Raw genomic sequence first — 16,528 nt, 5'->3', positions numbered from 1 at the left:
ACTACCTTAACTAAGAGCAGCTATTAAGTACCAGCTAATACCAGCTAATACCAGCAAGGATAGCTACCTAAGAGTCATGACCAACTTATATTTACAGCGTAATTCACACCACGCTCTGCATCAAGTTTTGCATGGCACAGAATTTTCAGAGATTTTCCATACCTTATTGTTGTTCCCTGTAATCGATCAATCTTCTTATTTAATTCAGCAATGATACTGTGCAGCTCTGTGATTCGCTCCTCATAGCGTAGCGTTGTTTGCTCCTGCACATCTTCGTGCTCTCTCATTAGGTGGGATTGTTCACACTGAATCAGAGAAGCAAAAAACGGAATGCATCTTACAAACAGCTCCACAGAGAACAGATACAAAGAGAAGATGACCCCTTTACAAGGTCTTCATACCCATCAGATCAAAACTACAAGAAAGAAAGCACAGAAGTAAAATATGACAACTACAAAGAGGAAGTAACTAGCAAATTTTTAGAAACTTTGAAAATCTACTTTAAGACCGTATGACTGAAAGAATGTGTGAGATTTGTGATGCATATAAAATCTTTAGGACTTTCTCAGCACTGTCTGAATTTGAATAGGTCATAAGGTACAAATCACACTGTTACAAAGAAGAGTAACCATGCTTCAGGGTTGTAACTTCCTTTCCAGTATTTGTTTTTATTAGTCTTTTGTAGTACTGCACATTTTCCTTTTCAAATCCTCTATTACAAAATGTGTACTATTTCAACAATTAAGTGGCTATACTTCTGACAGTTATTTTATAAGTATCATGAAATCCCACTTTTTCTTTCTGACCGAGTACTACTTCCAGCCTCTCTGGCTCACTCTTCACACCAGCAGATACTCTACTGGAATTACAGCCTCTCAACAGCACATGTTGATTGAAGTTTTGCTTTGTAGTAGCTGGAAAGTGCAAGACTTCTAACCTTTTGCTTTGGACCTTCCACATGAAACAGTCAAGCTTCCCTGAAACCACAGAAAATTATATGCTATACTTGGCACAAGAAAAATCTCACAAACTGATACTGTTAAAAAAAAAAAACAACAACAACAACAAAAAAACAAAACAATTTAATAGAAGAGGTGAAACATAAGATTCCAATAGCAATTCTAATGGCTACAATTCATAACAATGCATGAAGTCCCCAAATCTAATTTTTTCAAATCATGTACATGATCTATATGAAGGTAATTCCTTCAACTCTTCTTTCATAAATACAAAACTTATGCCCATACTAACAGGCACGCCAGAATTTTTACAGTTTGGTCTTACATTTTTTCGGCTGTTCACGTTAGAGTTTGAGAATATTTACACAAAACACTACTTCAAAATTACAATTTATGCTGAGCTTCAATAACATTTTTATCTTACAGTTGTTAGTAGAATTTATCTCAATGCTTTTTGACTTTCAGGAATGTGTACACTGCAAGACAATAGCTCAGAAGTTTACAGAACCTTTCCACGGACTAAATAAAATGGTAGTTCCTTCCTCAAACTGGAGTCAAAAGCGATTTCAGCTACATTGAGACAAAGCAAATACACCCTACTGCTGGAGAGTACAGCAATTAGTCAAATTTTAGAAGACAGGAAGTGTTCAACTGGCTTTTAAAACTTTCTGTTCAACTAAGTGGCTAACTATATATATTATAATGAGTATTGCAGGATCACTTAGGAACTCGTTACTATTATTTCTGAACACTACCATTGTATCTAGCTGAAGTACTAGCACTGCTTTAAAAGTGCGGAAGTAACAGGGAAAAAAAAGTACTTAACATAAATATTTAAGTACAATATGGAGTTTTTTTCCTTTATAATTCCAAATTTCCTCTGGTACACATTGATATCCAAAGAATTAACAGTTAAGTGCTTTCCAAAACAGTGAATTTTGTGCACTGTTTTTTCAGTTTTAAACCAAAGGATGCTTCAGATGGAGTGTGCAGTAATTATTTTCAGACAGTAAATAAAATGCTTATCTCAACAATTTTTATCTTTCTAAGCTCTGAACTGAAGAGCAGAATTTGTTTATCTTGACCAAAGATATACAGACCCTCGATAATGGACCTCAGCCACATTACCAGAGTTGTCTACTGTTTTTTCTAGTCATCTAACAGCCACCATTTTCAAGGACAATCATAATTTAGTGATAGACACACACTGTGAGCCATAGCAGTCTACCTATATGATGGCAGTTAAGTTTGACTTTTTTAAAAGGGCTCTTGGATTATCTTGGGTGAAAGTGATTTCACGAGGCAGCAAGAAACCTCAGGGAGACAGGACCTGATGCTAAGAAGGAACACTGAAATTTAGAGGATGATTCAGGGTCTAGAAATTCTACTCAGTCATGACAAGTCTCAACTGAAAAATACAAAAGTATTTACACAGTGAAAACATAACTTAATATGAATCCCAAAATGCAGCAATGTAAAATTCTGCTTATACAGACTACTCTTTGTTATTGCACATCTACCTCAAAACTTGAAAAATGCATCTCTTGGTACCCACTGCTAAGCAGTTTTTTTCTTTCCTTTGATATTCAGCCTGTTCATCACTGTCTTTATTTTCCCTGTCCTTTGAGTCTCAGAACAATGACCTGCCCTCAGTTCCTATATTTTTAAACTATGATTTATTTGCATTTCAGTCACAAGCTTTTGAAGATAAATACCTTAAACTCTTCTTCCTCATCCCCTCTTCCTGCCTAGTACTTAAGTTCTCATCAAAACATTAAGGGCTCTAATTCTCTGAAAAAGCAAATACAGGGATAATCCACTGAGAGACTGCAAAAGACAAGTGATTACAGAGGTCAGGAGAAAAGTTTCTTGCAGTTTTCTATGCAAGCGACCCTTGGCTGATTTTTCATACAGATCTGAAAGGTTATTTCGATTACAGAATAAATGAACAATGCCTGGAAACACCCTTTTCCGACCTCCTGATGCTAGGAAACAACTATCAGAGGGGAAAAAAAAAAAAAAAAAAAAAAAAAGTACAAAGAAGGAGGATGTTAAGGGAAAGTATTTTAATCCAAATATATTGTTGCAACATGTGATGTTACTGACTGTGATGTACACAAATTCCAAACTCAAGAGATAAGAACAGTGCAGATTCTGTGTTAAATTTGAAGTGTTCAGGAAAAAACAAAAAACCACCAGCAGCAGTGCTAGGCTAACAGATTTCTCAGTTCCTCAAGACCTGCAGAGCTGCAAACACTGTCTATGGCATTATTCAGGGAAACCACAATTCATCAACTGTGTTAGACACAACATTAGAATCTGTTGAACAAGTAATTGAGCATAGTGAAAATTAATATCGTACATTCAGTGTTCACTTGATGTGTAAAAAGATGTAAGTGAACAGGGCTAGTCCATGTGAAATAATGACATCACACAACAGAACTAAACTTCAGTGCTGATCTGTTGACTCTGTTCACCTGAGCATCTCTACTTCAAGTAACTTTCTTAAACGAGAAACTGAAATCTCCCATGAAGTGCAAATGTTCTTATATGCCAAGTAATGTTGGTTATACTTTTATATTGAAATTCTGCTGTCCCTCCCTCTATTCTGAATAACTGAAAGGATGGCAAGAATTTATAAATGCAGTAATGGAACATATTGACAAAGGAATCAGAATGTTGCAGCGCAGTATTTGTTTCTCCACGCCTACAGTTCTTACAAAATTCCATAATTACCTGGACTAAGTATAAAGACAGAAGAGAACAGAACTGCCTTGTGAAAGGTGATGAAAAGATAAGATGTAGAAAGTAAACTGTCTACTCTTGATATATTTGCTGAAACTTTCAGCGTGTTACTAATTCCATGCTTCCGTATAACTGTTGTAGCTTAACCACAGTAGATAGCTAAACACCACAAACTTTCCTTCCTTTTACTCCCAGGAGGAGTGGAGAAAAGCATAAGCAAGAAAACTTGCGGATCACATTAAAAACTGTTTAGTAAGTGAAAGAGGAGTGAAAGAAGAGAAAAGACCATAAAACCAAACACATGTGAAGTCAGTCACCCACCACCTCCCATGGGCAAACTGCTGCTCACCCAGCTGCCAACAAAAAGGCAGCTTACCTCCCTCTGATTCCTCTACCTGTACACTGCTGAGAACAGCATAAAATGTCTCCCTGTCCAGTTTGGGTCATCTGCCTGGATGTGTCCTCTCCTGGCCTCCTGCGCATCACCATCTACTCACTGAGTGGGCAGAGACAGAAGAGTCCTTGGCTCTGTGCAAGTACTGCTCAGTATCAGCTCAGACACTGCAGTGCTATCTGCACTGTGCTGGATGCAGATCTAAACACAGCACTACTGTTATTTGTGCTTTCCCTTCAGACATTTATTATTTATTATTATTAGAGCCAGGATACCTAACCATAGAGGATTAGTAAAAAGCACTACTTTTATTCTCACAACCAAAACAAGATTCTGGAAGACCACATCAGATATAACTGACCACTACTTTACAGTAACCTTCATTCATAAGGTCAGTTCAGTGCCAAATTTTACACTCACACAAAGAGACAAGGAGATCTGATGTCTTATAGAAATAATACTAGCATGTACACAAATGCTTTAACAGGGACTCTACTGTTCTGGAAACGAACTCTACCATAACACAACAATCAGCAATCGGTTACATCCTTCTATAAAAATCTTATCAAGCTGAGCTATCCAACTATCTGTCAGCTCCCCAAATCACTTTTCTTCACCAAATACCTTCTTCCAAAGTTTTAGATGCTTCATGAAATGATAGGAAAGGTGTTACCAAAAATGTGGTCAAAGGAATGCTTTTTTTCCAGAGAGCATATAGTGTGCCAGCAAAAAAAAAAAAAAAAAAAAAAACAAAAACAAAAACAAAAGCATGTGCTGCTTTTGTAAGTATAGTCAAAAAATGAGATTTAATGCTGACCCACTAGCATCTGAAAATGGTTATGCAGAACCTCAAACACTTCTTATTTAATGTATGCCTTCTGAAACTCTAATTCATATTAGTGAGGAAGAAATGCATTAGCCAGATGCTGTCAGAGAAAAATGACATATGTAATGTGATATGCATTTGGATAAATCTCTGTAGATTGGGAGGAAAAGTTAAAAAAAAATAATAATGCTATGTGGAACATCTGCTTGAAAAAGAAAGCAATGCTGTCAGAGTAAGAAGAAAAGGGAAGGCAAAGTCATCAGAATCTGTTTCAGCATTTAAATGTAACCAACTAATTGAATATATAAGCTGTGCATCTTTTTAGACTTTAAAAAAAGAGTATTAAAATGTTTAAAAATGAGTGTTTAAAAAATGATCATTTTAGACTTTCATTTACACCTCAGAAAGTTTCTATTCACCTGGGGGGACTTTTAGAAAAAAAACTTCCATAATATTAAGACTACATAGAAATTGTTAATTAGAAAGTATTTTTTTTTCCAAAAAACAATTGCACCAAAGCTTCTCATCAGCCACAACTATAGCATTAAGCCAGAAACATACATTATACAAACAATCACCACAGTACAACTAGTGAGACTCAGTCAGTCTCTTCCCCCGAAGTTTCTCTGCTCCTATTAAAATTCCTCTTCAGTCCCACACCCACAGCTTTATAGTTTTTCTTTAGAATATGCACACTGGAGTGTTTATTTCAGCGTGGAGAAATGTATAGCAGAAGCACATTAGGCTTCAGATATTCCAAAAGAACAGATATTCTCATTTTATGTTATTCATAGTTCAGGCAACGGTCATCACTATGGTTCTATTTACAACTACAAAGCCCAAGATCACGGAAAAAAACCACCAATATGAGAAAACCAGCACTGTATGCATGCACACCTGGTAACCAATTAAAAAAAAAAAAGAAAAACATCATACTAACAGAGCACAGTCATCATCAGTGGGAATATATCATTGTATGAGAGCATGTACAAGGTACTCTTCATTGGCTGAGATATGACATGTATTTTTTAATAAAGACCAGGAAATAAATGCAGAATACTAACAAAAAAATCTGTATTTATCACAGTAAAATCACTTGGAAGAGTTAAAAATAACAACCACAACAACATAATCACACAGAATCATAAAGACTTTTCGGGTATAGTGGACAGTTTAATGATTGCCAAATGCAGCCAAACATCAAGCTGTACCTCAGAAAGAGGACCTGCCTTCAGAGAGCACTGTAAGTTCAAAAATGATCTCAGGAGTATAGCTATAAATAATGTGTGTGTCTCTGGCTCACAGATCAAAGGGAATGAAAGGGACAATGTTTTTACTCCACTATGCTGCAATGATGGGCTGGAATAAGACTATTGTTTACAAACCTCAAAATAGCTGAAAAAATACAAAAGAATGTTAGAAGGACTGAAGTAAAAGCCTTAAAATGTAGATTATTTAAATATTTCTACATCTGGCTTGAGTTTAAATAATACACAGTTAGACACCTCTATCAAAATGCCCTGATAACCAAAGACTGTAAACTCGCAGAACTGCAGAACAGCTGGGCTTGATCTCTTGAGGTCAATTCTTTAATCCTATCCACTGAAGGAAGGTAACTTATAGCAGAACAGGTCCAGATGGCTTTTAAGTACTTTCAAAGATGAAGATTCCGCAACGTATCTGGATAACACATAAGATGTGATATTTTACAAGACAAAATGCTTTGTCTGGCTCTCTGAAAGTGTAAATGAATACATACTTTGCAGTTGTTTTAAATGGCAAAGTACTTATAAAAGGTAATTGCCAGAGTAACAGTACTTGAAAACAGAGGTTTTGTTCATAGGAGAAATATTAGATACAATAGTTATTTCCCTGTTTGCATTTGACTCTCTACATATATCTTGATCTGAAAAACAAACCATTAAGAGCCAAGAAAGCATCACAGATACATAAACTGGCTTACTAGAAGCGAGACTGAGATCACTAATCATTTCTCGCATTAACGTCGAAGTGCTGAGGATTGGCAATAGATTTTCATCAGTGTTAATTTGTGCTGTGTGAATCTCACTCAAGACTAAAAGACTCTGATCAGCTACCTAATCCACTGATCATTACAGTTTTTATTTTCTAAAGTAATTTGAAGTGTTCACTATTAAAAGAGGCTGTTGGCTTCAAACAAAATCAATCCAATTATTTCTTGGTACTTCAAAAAAAGAATATTATCAGCATGTAAAAGTTAAAACCCTTGGCAATCATGCTTTGTACAGTCTTACAATTCTTCTAACTCACGACACTGTTAAGAACTTTCATCCTTTCTCCACACATCATACACCTCTCTGAAGAACAAGGACAATAGAAAACCACTGACCATCTTCAGAATTTTAACTGTTGCTCACCTGTGCTTTTGCCAGTTTCTTCTCCAACAGGTCACGTTCTCTTTCTGTTTGTTGCAGACGTTTATTAAGCTCCACAATGTCTCCCTTTAATGATGCCAGGGCTGCTAAATGAAGCTGGAAGACAAAGGATAGAGAAAAAAATTAATCTAGTAACAAGCATTATAGCAGAAGAATTTGAAAGAAGATACGATATTATACAGTAGTCACAACATCTTTGGATTTCTGAGTAGTTAACAGGAGCTTTAGAATAATGGTAGTCAAAAAGTAGTTCACATACTTCAACACCTTTTTATCACTGAACTGTCTTCTTCAGAAAATCCACCTGCTCCTTCAGAAAAACATTATAAGAACAAGTGTAATGAAAAGTAATACAACTGCTTATGTGTGCATAAATCCCAATATTAGCTTAAAAGCAATCAGCTTGAGCACTGTTTTGTAACACCTTACATTAGATGTCAGCTCAGATCTGTGTTATAAAAGAAGGTGTGTCATGTTTTGATGCATTCAGAGATAAGAAAGGTTATCAGTGTAGTGAATAACTCCATGCATAGGACTCAATTTTATTTTGCAACTACTGCCTACTCCATTTTGAACTGCTTTACTGTTTTTTTCTATTTCATATCAGTGAGCTTCAATGCTTCTAACTTATGAAGCTACACCCTGAGAATGTGAACTGTTATTCTCTCTGCAAGATATTATTTTGATGGAAGATACCTATCTGTGCTGATACCTGTGCTGCTGTGATAGAGACAGGACCCAAGGGAACAGCATGGAGCAGCATCACGGGAGAGTCAGGGGGGTGACAGGCAAAGGTTATTTAGCAGAGAGTGATGGGCATGGAACAGCTCCCCAGGGCAGTAGGCACAGCTCAAAGTGTGAAGTTTGGAGAGCACTCTGACAATGTTCTCAGACATAGAGTCTGAATTTAGGGTGGTGCTGTGTAGAGACAGGGGTTGGACTCAATCATCCCTGCAAGTCTCTTCCAATTTGGGATATTCTACGATTCTGTGTTTAGTAAGAAGCATCACTTATCCATGTCTGCAGTGACCATGGTGGACTGATTCTATGATTTTGTGACTCTGTATTTAACCAATCACATGTGGAAACACAGATAGGATAAACAACATAACTAAGTTACCCTAGCTACATAACTTAGAAATCAAGAATAAATTTTCTAAAAAAAATCCAAACTTAGAACTCATTTACAGTCTCTTGTTTTCCTCGGTATCTCTTTCATCACTACAGCATAGGTAGCAAGTACAATTCAGTGATTCATATTGACATGTACAACAGAAAATTCCATGAGAAAACTAGCCAGTATTACTGAAGTCATTCTTTGTAGTAGTACAGAAGCAACTCTTCAGTTATACTGGATATGACAACTACAAAGATCCTTCACACTGGCCCAAGTAACCCGGCAAATGTTGCTCTGCTGCCAGGACTTGGGCTGAAACACAAACAGTGCTGCTAGATTTTCAATCACTTTCAGGTTTTCATGTAGTCTGACATTTTACAGAGTTACATAATTTTTCTTCTTCCATTTCTAGTCAATCAACTAATGACTCCTATTCTGAAATCTGCCTTTACAATAGCAAAAAACAGCAAAATCACATATTTTCATGTACTGAAATGTGAAAGTAGTTGTAATACAGAGAAGAGACTAGATTCACTTAGAGACAACTTCATATACAATATTTCCAGTGTTACAGAAAAGGCCACTTCTGGCACAAGGACATGAAACTTCTCTGTACAAAGACTTCAGATGTAGGTTCTGCTGTTGTGATTGCAGAATAACTATGTGACTAGACGCACTGGACATCTTTATTTGTCAGCTGTCTAAAATATTTTTATTACAACAGCTACAAAACGTTTTGCATGCTGTTACTTATTTCAGCGTAATACATACACATATGCAATTTTATACCATAATATGTTTAAGGTTCTTAAGGCAGACTCATTTTCCAAGTGAAAAAAAGAGTAGTTCAAGCCTACTATGTATCTTCTTTCAAATATGCTGTGCTGAAATATCTTAATAAGCTCAGAAACTCCCTGAATCTTACAAGTATTCTTGGCCTTTGGAGTAAGGCCATCCTTCCTACCACAGGAAACAATGCACTGCTTTTACAGAGAGGAGAAAGAAGAACCAGCCAAAGTGTACCAATCTGTTCATAACTGACTTGTAATTTTCAGGAAAGATGGTAAATTTAAAAGTCAATATTTTACCATTTTCCCTTAACAGAGAAGAAATGTTGTAATGAAGCCCACTAGTTTATACATCAAATCTTGCATCCTTTATCACAGCTTTTAAATCATACATGAAAAAAATGGCTACAATTCTCTAAATTGAATAAAACAGTGGTATGTAGTCAAGTAAGGATAATTCCCTTTTATACACCATTATTAGATGATTTCCAGCTATGGTTTTAATTAAATACCAGACTTATAATGTTCATACGCATGGAGCCATAATATAAAAATGACATCATCAACTTAAAAATTTCAATGAAAAATTACTCATTTACTAAGCAGTAGAACTAATGAAGCTGACTTCCTATGGATCTGCCTTTGTTCCCTTCACACACCAGGATCAGCTCAGCTCTTCTTCGTGGCCCGTGCCAAACCAGGTAAGGACCAGCAGAAATTCTATCTAGCTTAATACAACACTGCTGCCTGGCCTGGACTGATAGCCCCTGCCACACAAGGGTATCCAGCAGGCAGGATGTATTTGCGTCTTCATTCAAAGCAACAAAAGAATTGCTTTACTAATTACAGAGAAATTTTTTTGCTATCCAAAATGATCCTTTCCTAACTTGATCCTGGTCAGCTTCTAAGTACTTAGAGGAGGAAAAAAAAAAAAAAAAAAAAAGGAAGAAACCTGGAGAAATCAGTGTAACAGAAATGGCAAACCAGCCAATGTGAAGTTACTACACAGAGAGAAAAGCTGCTTCCGACACTCCTCAGCTGCAGCACACCCAGTACACACAGCAGTAAATAGTATGTAAGTGGTGCCTCCAGCTACTGCTGTGACAAAAAATAAGGTTAGCAAATTGGTTTATCTCTCTGTTCTGGGCAGTACCAGAACCTCCTCTGCAATTCCTGAGAAGAGCTGTTAGGAAGTATTGTTGCATCTTTCCTTGAGCCATGAATGTTCCCACAGCCTATGTTCTCCTCACATTCCTATAATAAGCAAAAGGGGGGGCACTGACATGCAGATCTTCTACACTGCTGTAACGCAAACAGGGAAACATCTGAACAAAGATCTACTGAAAACAACCAAAAAAATACCCCCAAGACCCTGGAGTGGAAACAAAATCCTGTTTCAGTGGTCCTGAATTATTTCAGAATATGAGACCGGAGAAAGAGAGAACTGAAATAGCCATGTGGCACACAGCCCTTTTTTCCCTTTCAGCAAACAATGACAGGCCAGGCAGAGTGGCTATCACCAGCACTAATGTCAGATGTTTATAGCTCACAGTGGGCTGCCCCTTAGTAGGCACAGACCACAAAACAAAAACTTTGTCGTTTGTAACAATTAGTTAGATACGACGTGGAGTACTCTTTGTACAACATACCAGTCTAAACTTTCAAACACGATGAGCACAGTGGAAAACAGTTCACAGCCAACGTCCTGAACAGATTATAAAATGGATCTCCTGATCCAACACAGAAAAAAACAAACTCTCACAGAAAAAAACCACTACGTGACGACAATGAGTCTAGACTGTCCAAAAGGACAAGAAGGTCAACACATGTGAAAGCAATGACCTAAAAGGAATCAAACAGGCAAAAACCTATTTATCTACCACAAGCAAATGAAATGAAGAATTCTTTCAGTCAAGAAAATAGATGCACACCATTACGAAAAAAATGCAACACCCATCTTACCTCAAAAGCTCTCGTTTCTACACAATTTTATGCAAGCACAAAAGCAGGCTGTTTACAGAAACGTATGAACCCTATTTTATATCCAATACAATCTTGCCTGTTTATTACAATATATGCATCGGTGTACTTGTTTTTATTTAAACATGTAAGCAGTGCATTTAATTGTGAACATCACCCTCCAGACATGCAATTTCTAAAAGATTCTGGTCAGAGAATACTGCACTCTGGCACCCTCCCCTCTACTTCCATTTATGCTTTGTGTGGTTTAGTGCAAAGTTTTGCTACAACGCAGTCAGTGGCGTTCTGTGCACACAAACGCACCTGATCGCATGTTCATAATGCTGCCTGATCTCTGAAAACCTACCATCACATTTTTTGTTCTCAACTGGCACGACACAGGATTTGAAAATTCCGGCTGCTCTGTAATATGAGAGATGGGGAGTTTTTGGTACGGCTCACAAAGCTCAGTCAGAATCTCACTCAAGAGCTACAGATGGGGCAAAGCAAGTGCTTACGTATTGCATTTTCTGACACACATCATAAAGGTGATGAAACGAAACCTACCAGAATATACAACTACAGACAAGGAAATAAAGAAGTTGGTAACACGAGCTTAAAATGATAAGCATTCAGGCAGAAATACAAAACCTTCTTTGATTTTGCATTTGGGAGTTCCAGAGCTGTAAACTGCTAACTCACTACTTAACAGCAGGAGACAACAATGTCAGGGTTAGTCCACAAAAAGCTTAGACAAGGCAGGCACTCAGCTGCTCAGATGGATGAGAACACGTTAACACGTAACATTTGGTTATGCAGATGTACATTTAAACCTTACACACTGAAAGTAAAAGAGGAATATCATGCACAGAAAAATAGTATCAAAAATGACACCATAAGTTCACACAAGTAGGAAACATATTTAAAACACAAGAAGACAAAAGATAACATACACAAAGCTTTAAAGCCTCCGTCAGAGAGTAGTTAAAAATTGGAGTCACAGACATTTGTGGTACATAATGAAAGTGCTGTCAGATTTACGTTTCATCAAACAGCACAGATACAGCTCCACATGCAAGTAATACGCTTGCTTAAAGTGACTGTTCTCTGAAAAAAAAAAATCTTCCCGGTTCTAAACACTGGCTTCTTTTCTTCCTTTTCTTGCTCATGATCCATGAAATGTATGTTTTTATGGTACAGCTGATGGGATAAATATAACTGAAGCCCATTTCTGCCATGTATTGACAAGGTAAAATGGAAAAGTGTAAAGGACAACCATATCCCAGAAGCAGTGACAGGACAGCTCAATATTCCCTGGGCAATTTCAGCTGTGTGATCTCTAGAGCACAGCCCTGAAATATCACAGTCAACTGCCCTGTAACTGTAACCTACGGCAAACTCAAATGCTTAAAAAAGCAGCGTCACTGAACTGCTGGAGGTGACTACCAACATGACCTGGAACTCTATGTTTCAAACAACTGCTACATGTTAATGAATTAAAAAATTCAGTGACATACAAAATGGACATTTTATGAGTCTCCCGCTGAAGCAATGCTCATCACATTAGGCTCTATATAGTTCCATCGTACGATTGTGCAACATTAAACAAATAACGTGCCAACCCAAGCCAAGGAACTATCCAAATTCTAGAACAATAAAGATCGAATGCTTGTAAGGCATGCTTTAATTTGAAAAAGCTGCAGAAGATGTAACCCTCTCTATTCCACCCTCCTAAGAAGTACCCACCCCCCATGTGGAGTACTGTGTCCAGGTCTGGAGCCCCCAGTACGAGAAAGACAAGAAAGACAACACAGAGCTGTTGGAGAGGGTCCAGAGCAGAGCCACAAAGATGACCAGGGGACTGGAGCACCTCCCCATGAAGACAGACTGAGGGAGCTGGGCTTGTTCAGCCAGGAGAAAAGAAGGCTGCGAGGAGACTTCATTGCAGCCTTTCAGTATTTAAAAGGGGATTCTACAAAAGAGAGGAATCAACTTTTAACTCAGATAGATAGTGACAGGACAAGGGGCAATGGTTTCAAGCTCAAGGAGGGAAGGTTCTGATTAGACATCAGGGCGAAGTTAATTACAGAGAGAGTGGTGAGGTGCTGGAACAGGCTGCCCAAGGACACTGCAGATGCTCCGTTCTGAAGGTGTTGAAGACCAGGTTGGATGGGGCTCTGGGCAGCCTGGTCTAGTACCAGGTGTGGAGGTTGCTGGCTCTGTCTGTGGCTGAGGGTTTGAAACTTGATCATCCTTGGGGTCTCTTCCAACCCAAGCCATTCTATGATTCTGTGAATCTATGATTCTATGATCTTCAATTGAGCTTTATCTGTTAAAATCTTTGGAGGTCTTTTTTTTTTTCTTCCTTCCGTTTGGGGACTTGCCATTTTTAAACATTGCTAAGAGAAGGCTTAGTTATGTTGAAGTACACAGATACTAATCTTTGTCATATAACTTTTTTATTATCACTGAATGATGTTTGCTGTTGGCTTCTTTCAGTTGTCTTGTTTTCAGCCTTCAATTAATACATATAAAGTATACTGCTGTGCAAGAGAAATTTACTGGGGGGGGACCTATCATAGTAAAAGAATGTAAGATAAGGTAGGTTTAAAATTCCAAATGTTGTATGTATCTGGAGGTTGCTGGCATTGCCTGTGGCAGAGGAGCTCAAACTTGATGATGGGGTACCTTCCAACCCAAGCCATTCTACGATTCCATGATTCCATGCCAAGAGAATACAAAGTCTTGCCTCACCAGTGCAAAGTGCTTAATAAAGAAAATCTGCTTGGAATGTTCAAAAATGTCATGGAACTTATAATCTGACAGTATTTCAGAGTACGATCTGTTTCAGAACATCATTAAATACAAAAGACTTAACCATGGAAAATATCATCATTTGACAAACTACTCAGACAATTCACACTTGATGAACAGAGCATGTTCAAATTTGTACACCATGAGTATGCCTGAAAGCTAGACTAACGGCCCTACTCCTACTATAACAGATGTTCTGACCTTCCTGGGAACAAAAGTTTTTGGTACCTTGAGGAGAAAAATCTAAGCACATGGCCCAGTAACCAAAAGATGCAAACATCTGAAGCTGAGGATTGCAGAGGAAAACTACACTTTGCAGAGTTTACTTTTCTGGAATTCTTAACAATTTTAAGTGTCCCACTGCATGGCAGCCCACATGTCAGTATCGACAGACTCTCACCTGACTTCCCCATTATGTTTGAAGAATCAGCCTTGCTTTTGCCTTCAAAGGAGGAGCCCGCTGCCATTTCCATTTCCAGCTATTTCTAGGGAGCACTGTAACATCAATGCCAAGGATAGAAATTTGGTGCTGAGGACACCTTGCCTGAGACAAAATATTGTCTTCGTTCCACCTTAATCTCAACACATCTTCTGCAATCACTGGGTAGCCTTTCCTTATTCCAAAATAATAATTAAAAAATGATAAAACACCGCTGTAAGTTAGAGAAAGCTACAAATGGTTATGTTAAGCAGAATTTGATCCCACTTCAGTCAATTTATTCAACATTCCTACTGCCCTTACAATTTCTGGCTGGAGGATTCTTAATACAATTCAAGCAAGATATGTTATCTGCTTTTATTTTTTTATTTTTATTTTTATATTTTATCTGTTTTTGAATTGATGAAGAGCAAAAATACTTTTATTTTGTCCTCCAGTTCTGCTCAACACAATCTAAGAAACTGAACTAAGGAGGGAGAAAAACTGTGAGGTTCAACATGGACCCTTACTCCCTGTAAACTCCTTTCTCTGTTCCTCCCCAGTTTGCTAGGACCGTCCTGAAGCAGCAGGAAAAAAAGGAAGTGGAAAACTAATATACCTCACTCAAGTCACTGCATTAAGCATGTGGCGGCCCACCTCTACTGCTGGTTACAGCAGATGGCAGGGATGTCATATACATCAATTTGTTTTCCAAGAGCCCCATCATTTTTTTCTATCATATTAACTAGCTCTTTTACACTCAGTCTTCTCCAAGAACAAACTAGATCCTGTGAAATAGGTTGCCACTTCTGTCTGAGCCAGAAAAAATAAATGCTACCTATAAGTAGCAAAATCAAGCTTCCCACGGTTTTCATGTTTAGAACTCAGCCTGAAAATAACCTCTGGATTCTGAAGATCAAGTCTGAGGACTTACAACAGAGTTGTATTTACAATGGGTCTTCACCTCCAGAATGATACGTGTGATCTGCTGTCACCATCAATTCAGAGAGACAAGCACCAAATTCAGCAATATTCTTTGGCAATATGCCAAAAATTGATGATGCAGTAACAAAAAAAACCAAAACAAAGCGAAGAATATTAAACATCAAACCCTTCAGCTAAACCCCCCTTAACATACTTGCTCAATTGTTCACTGTTCGGAGAAAGAAAGCATCTTTCTGACTATTCTTCATCACCTCTTGCACTAAAGTGTTCTAACAGAATGTCCACCATGTGGCTTACAAAACCACAACTCTAAAGCAATTCTTAAAACACAGCTCAACAACTTTAGAGCTCCAGAGGCAAAATTCTCTGGATGATCAAGTACATATTTAGCAAAATCACTGCAGTTCGGGTCTTAAGCACCCCACTGCTGCAGGGTTAGCTGCATCTTTGATATGTCCACATTCTTCCCCTCCCTTCTGCTTTAGTCACAGGTCATTTCCTCTCACAGAATATTTAAAGTGGCAATGCCTCCAAGAACTGCCCACACCTGTAATTCCACCATTTACACATCCTCCAGACTGTCAGAGATAACACGACCACCCAGACAACATGATAGCCCTGGCTTTTTTCATGGCTTTTTTTCCTGAAAGACAGCACACCACAATCAGTACTTCACTTGCATACAGGTTAGCAAGCACCTTTACACTCCTGGCCATGGATCTCAAACTCACCAATGCTACCAGGCCCGTGTCTCACAGTTTCAGCTTAGCTCTTAGCACAAGTGATTTCCCCATACCCAGTCTTGTCATTTGGGGCAGATCACAGTTCCTTTCACTTGCAGTTTCTATCCACTAACCAGCTCAAACCTGGACCTGCAATTTTGCTACAAGGAATGATTTCTTCAAACATAATGCATACTATTAGCTAGGAAATTTATCCGTGCTACTGTATTAGATCCTGCAGGAAACTTCCACAATTTCCTTCTAGTTATGCACAAGAAATGTTTCTAAAAAGTTTTGGATTTATTTCTTGATTTGAGTACAGCACACAGAAACAACACCCACGCATTTCAGCATTTCCAGACGTCTCCAGTTGTGCATCTTTCATTCTCTCCTCTTTCTTGTTACTAGGTCAGTAACAAGAGCAAAA

General features: G+C 37.9%; 1 protein-coding gene across 2 annotated transcripts in view; it reads right to left on the bottom strand.

The window, feature by feature from the left end:
• The window catches only part of MCC (MCC regulator of WNT signaling pathway), a gene marked incomplete at both ends in the record, with an annotated part of 197,364 nt that overhangs the window by 58,374 nt on the left and 122,462 nt on the right, over window positions 1-16,528 (bottom strand). For both annotated transcript variants that reach the window (XM_079548610.1, XM_079548611.1), the window contains 2 exons: window positions 163-305; window positions 7,321-7,434. In XM_079548610.1, coding sequence (XP_079404736.1) covers window positions 163-305; window positions 7,321-7,434 — 257 coding nt within the window. The remainder of the gene's footprint in view (window positions 1-162; window positions 306-7,320; window positions 7,435-16,528) is intronic.

Source organism: Tetrao urogallus (assembly GCF_951394365.1).
Source record: "Tetrao urogallus genome assembly, chromosome: Z".
NCBI classification, from domain to species: domain Eukaryota; kingdom Metazoa; phylum Chordata; class Aves; order Galliformes; family Phasianidae; genus Tetrao; species Tetrao urogallus.
The sequence above is the reverse complement of the archived record's forward strand: the minus strand, read 5'-3'. Positions and strand labels throughout refer to the sequence as shown.